Genomic DNA, 2,694 nt, shown 5'->3' with positions numbered 1-2,694 from the left:
GGCAGCCCAACACCTGGGGAAGGCACAGCTGCTTGCTCTTGGCTGAATGCTTCTCCAAGGGCTGCCTTTCCCAAGGAGACCTCCCCGATTCATGTAGCAAGGTCAGCAGCCACTAACACCGCTGTTTAATCCTGTCCACGTGTTCTCTGTGTCCCGTGCATGGCAGAACACGCTGTCAAGGCTGGAAGCAGCGCTGTGCTCTGAATGCAACAGGCACTGGCAGGAGGCCCTGTTCTTTTTAGGGTTGAACATTGCCTTTACCATCAAGGGCTTGTGTTTTCTGTATTTCCCTCACGGTGGGCAGAATCCTACCCACTTACGGACAAAGCTGTAGGAGATGGCCCATTAACGGATCTCCTTCCTCGCACATCTAGGTACTACGCAGCCCCCATCTGCAGAGACCTCAGGATGGTGATTCTGGGAGACGATGGTGGGGAGGGACAGGGCAGGGAGAAGAGGGTGCTGGCTAGGCCAGCTCCTCTGGTGCTGCAAACTCATACCCAGGCCTTGACTTGGGTGTTCCACCCCTTGGCACAGCGGCACAGGCCTCCCTCCTCATACCAGCGCCACTTCACCCCCTTGTACACAGCCCTGCTGTACGGCTGGAAGCACATGAAGAGACGGAGGTGCCTTGCCAGGCTGCAGTAGATAGCCATGGCCATCACAATGAGAGGCGACATGATGACGAAGCCAAGGATGATGAGGGCAGAAGAGCTGTTGTCATCTAAGATGCTTTTGCAGTAGCGGGAGTTTGAGTGCAGCACCTGTGGGAAGAGAAAGAGTTTGTCACAGACCTAGGGGTGGACAGGAGTAGTGACCAAAGTACCCTTGAGTTTCTGGTGCTTTCACAGAGCGACATACCTCTTCCCTCCCCCCGAGCTTTGCTCAGCAATCTTCAGGCTGCACTCTGTGGCTGACAATCCATTTTAATCAAGCTTTCAATTATTCTGGCCTCGCTGTGGGACAAGAGCACCGCACGCGGATCCTGAAGCAGGGAACCCTAGTCTTTATTAACTCACCAGAATGGCACAGCTTAGCATCCGATAGGCAGAAACCAAACAAAAAGGCCTCCTGCTCCTACATCGATGTGGGTGGCACAACACACGGGAAATTACAACGAAGTAAATAAAATACAGCAAGATATTAGATTCTGCAGACAGTGCTGGTCATTCATAGCTACCTGCTGGCTGGAGACTCTCCAGATTCCTGCCCTACGGCTGCCCTTTGTGTTCTGCCTTCTGTGTACACGCTGTACTCATCCCTACCTCCTAGCATCGATTTGCACTGCAAAACCTGCCAGGGAAGCCTGGTCACCCATGTTGCTGCAAAGCATCCCGGGCACTAACTGGTCCTCGCTGCCTGGTGTTTGAAGCCCTCCTTTCATCCTAGAGCTCCCAGTCAAGCCACTCGGTTGTTCTGGCATTAACAAATGCTACAGGGCAACCCCCACGTCCCCTAGCTGCCTTTCCTCTTTCCATATTCAGTACAAGAAACGCAACCTATCATACTAAAAAAAGAATCCATCTAATGGATCTGCAGTGCAGAAACCTGCCTCGGTCTACTAGGAAGGCACTGAAAAGCATTAGCAATGCTCTTGTCAAGCCATACTGCTGCAATCCCTCTCTACGCCTATTAAAGAACAGTCTGGGTTAAAAGACTCCTTACAGCTCACAGCCACACAGTTGATTTCATTTCTGATGCTCTTGGCTGTACTTGAAAACCTTTTGCATCTCCTCAAAGCCTTCAACTGGAGAACGCTGTATGTTCGAAGGAGAACTCGAGGTTTTCCAAGGTGAGGGTCGAGCAGGGGGAAGCTGGAAGGGTTAATTCCAGGAGGCAGTCCTCATACTTTTTCCAATTTTGAGTCCAATTTGAAGTCCGTATTTATGGCTTTCAAGGACCAGTTTCAGATGACGGGAAAAATTGATTTAAGGGCTTTACAGGCTATTAAACCTCCTATTGAACCTACCCTAAAAAGCCTCGTGTCTTACAGAATCTGTATCCACTGGGCACTTGTGGAGACAGACCAGCCATTTCACCAAGGCAATGGCCCACACTGCACTTTCTCCCAAGGAGAATTTATTAGGTTATTTCTCACCAAGACTGACTCTTCAATAAACCAGAAGTCATTCTACACACCTGCCCTTTTGTATGCAAAAATGCCAACAGCCGTGGACTGTAAAAGGGAGGTGTTGCAGCCCACAACTGAGAAGGGTTGCATGATCGTTCGGGTAGATCAGGACCCCCCTGAGCCACTTTTGCTCTCTGCAGGCCCTCCAGAGCCTCCCACTTCACCCTGTTGGCCATCACACACACTTTTTTTTTTTTTTCATTGGAAAATACCTTTAAGATCATCGAGTCCAACCTTTAACCTAACCCTGCCATCCCACCACTAAACCATGTCCCTAAGCACCTCATCCATCCTTCTTTTAAATCCCTCCAGGGATGGGGACTCGACCACCTCCCTGGGCAGCCCATTCCAGAGCCTGACAGCCCTTTCTGTGAAGAAGTTTTTCCTAATGTCCAACCTAAACCTGCCCTGGCACAAGTTCAAACCACTTCGCCTCATCCTAACGCCCGTTACCAGGGAGAAGAGGCTGACCCCCACCTCACTACAGCCTCCTCTCAGGCAGTTGTAGAGGGCGATCAGGTCTCCCCTCAGTCTCCTCTTCTCCAGACTAAATAACCCCAGTT

At 50.8% G+C, this 2,694-nt stretch overlaps 1 protein-coding gene across 1 annotated transcript in view; it reads right to left on the bottom strand.

Annotated features, from left to right (window-relative positions):
- Window positions 1-367: 367 nt before the first annotated feature.
- The window catches only part of TMEM88B (transmembrane protein 88B), a 5,067-nt gene continuing 2,740 nt past the window's right edge, over window positions 368-2,694 (bottom strand). Inside the window, exon 2 of the mRNA XM_009646773.2 lies at window positions 368-764. Coding sequence (XP_009645068.1) covers window positions 495-764 — 270 coding nt within the window. The 3' untranslated portion in view covers window positions 368-494. The remainder of the gene's footprint in view (window positions 765-2,694) is intronic.

Source organism: Egretta garzetta, unplaced genomic scaffold, assembly GCF_000687185.1.
Source record: "Egretta garzetta isolate BGI_Z169 unplaced genomic scaffold, ASM68718v1 scaffold29, whole genome shotgun sequence".
NCBI lineage: Eukaryota > Metazoa > Chordata > Aves > Pelecaniformes > Ardeidae > Egretta > Egretta garzetta.
Note: the sequence above shows the minus strand (reverse complement) of the source record. Positions and strands in the feature narration are given on the sequence as shown.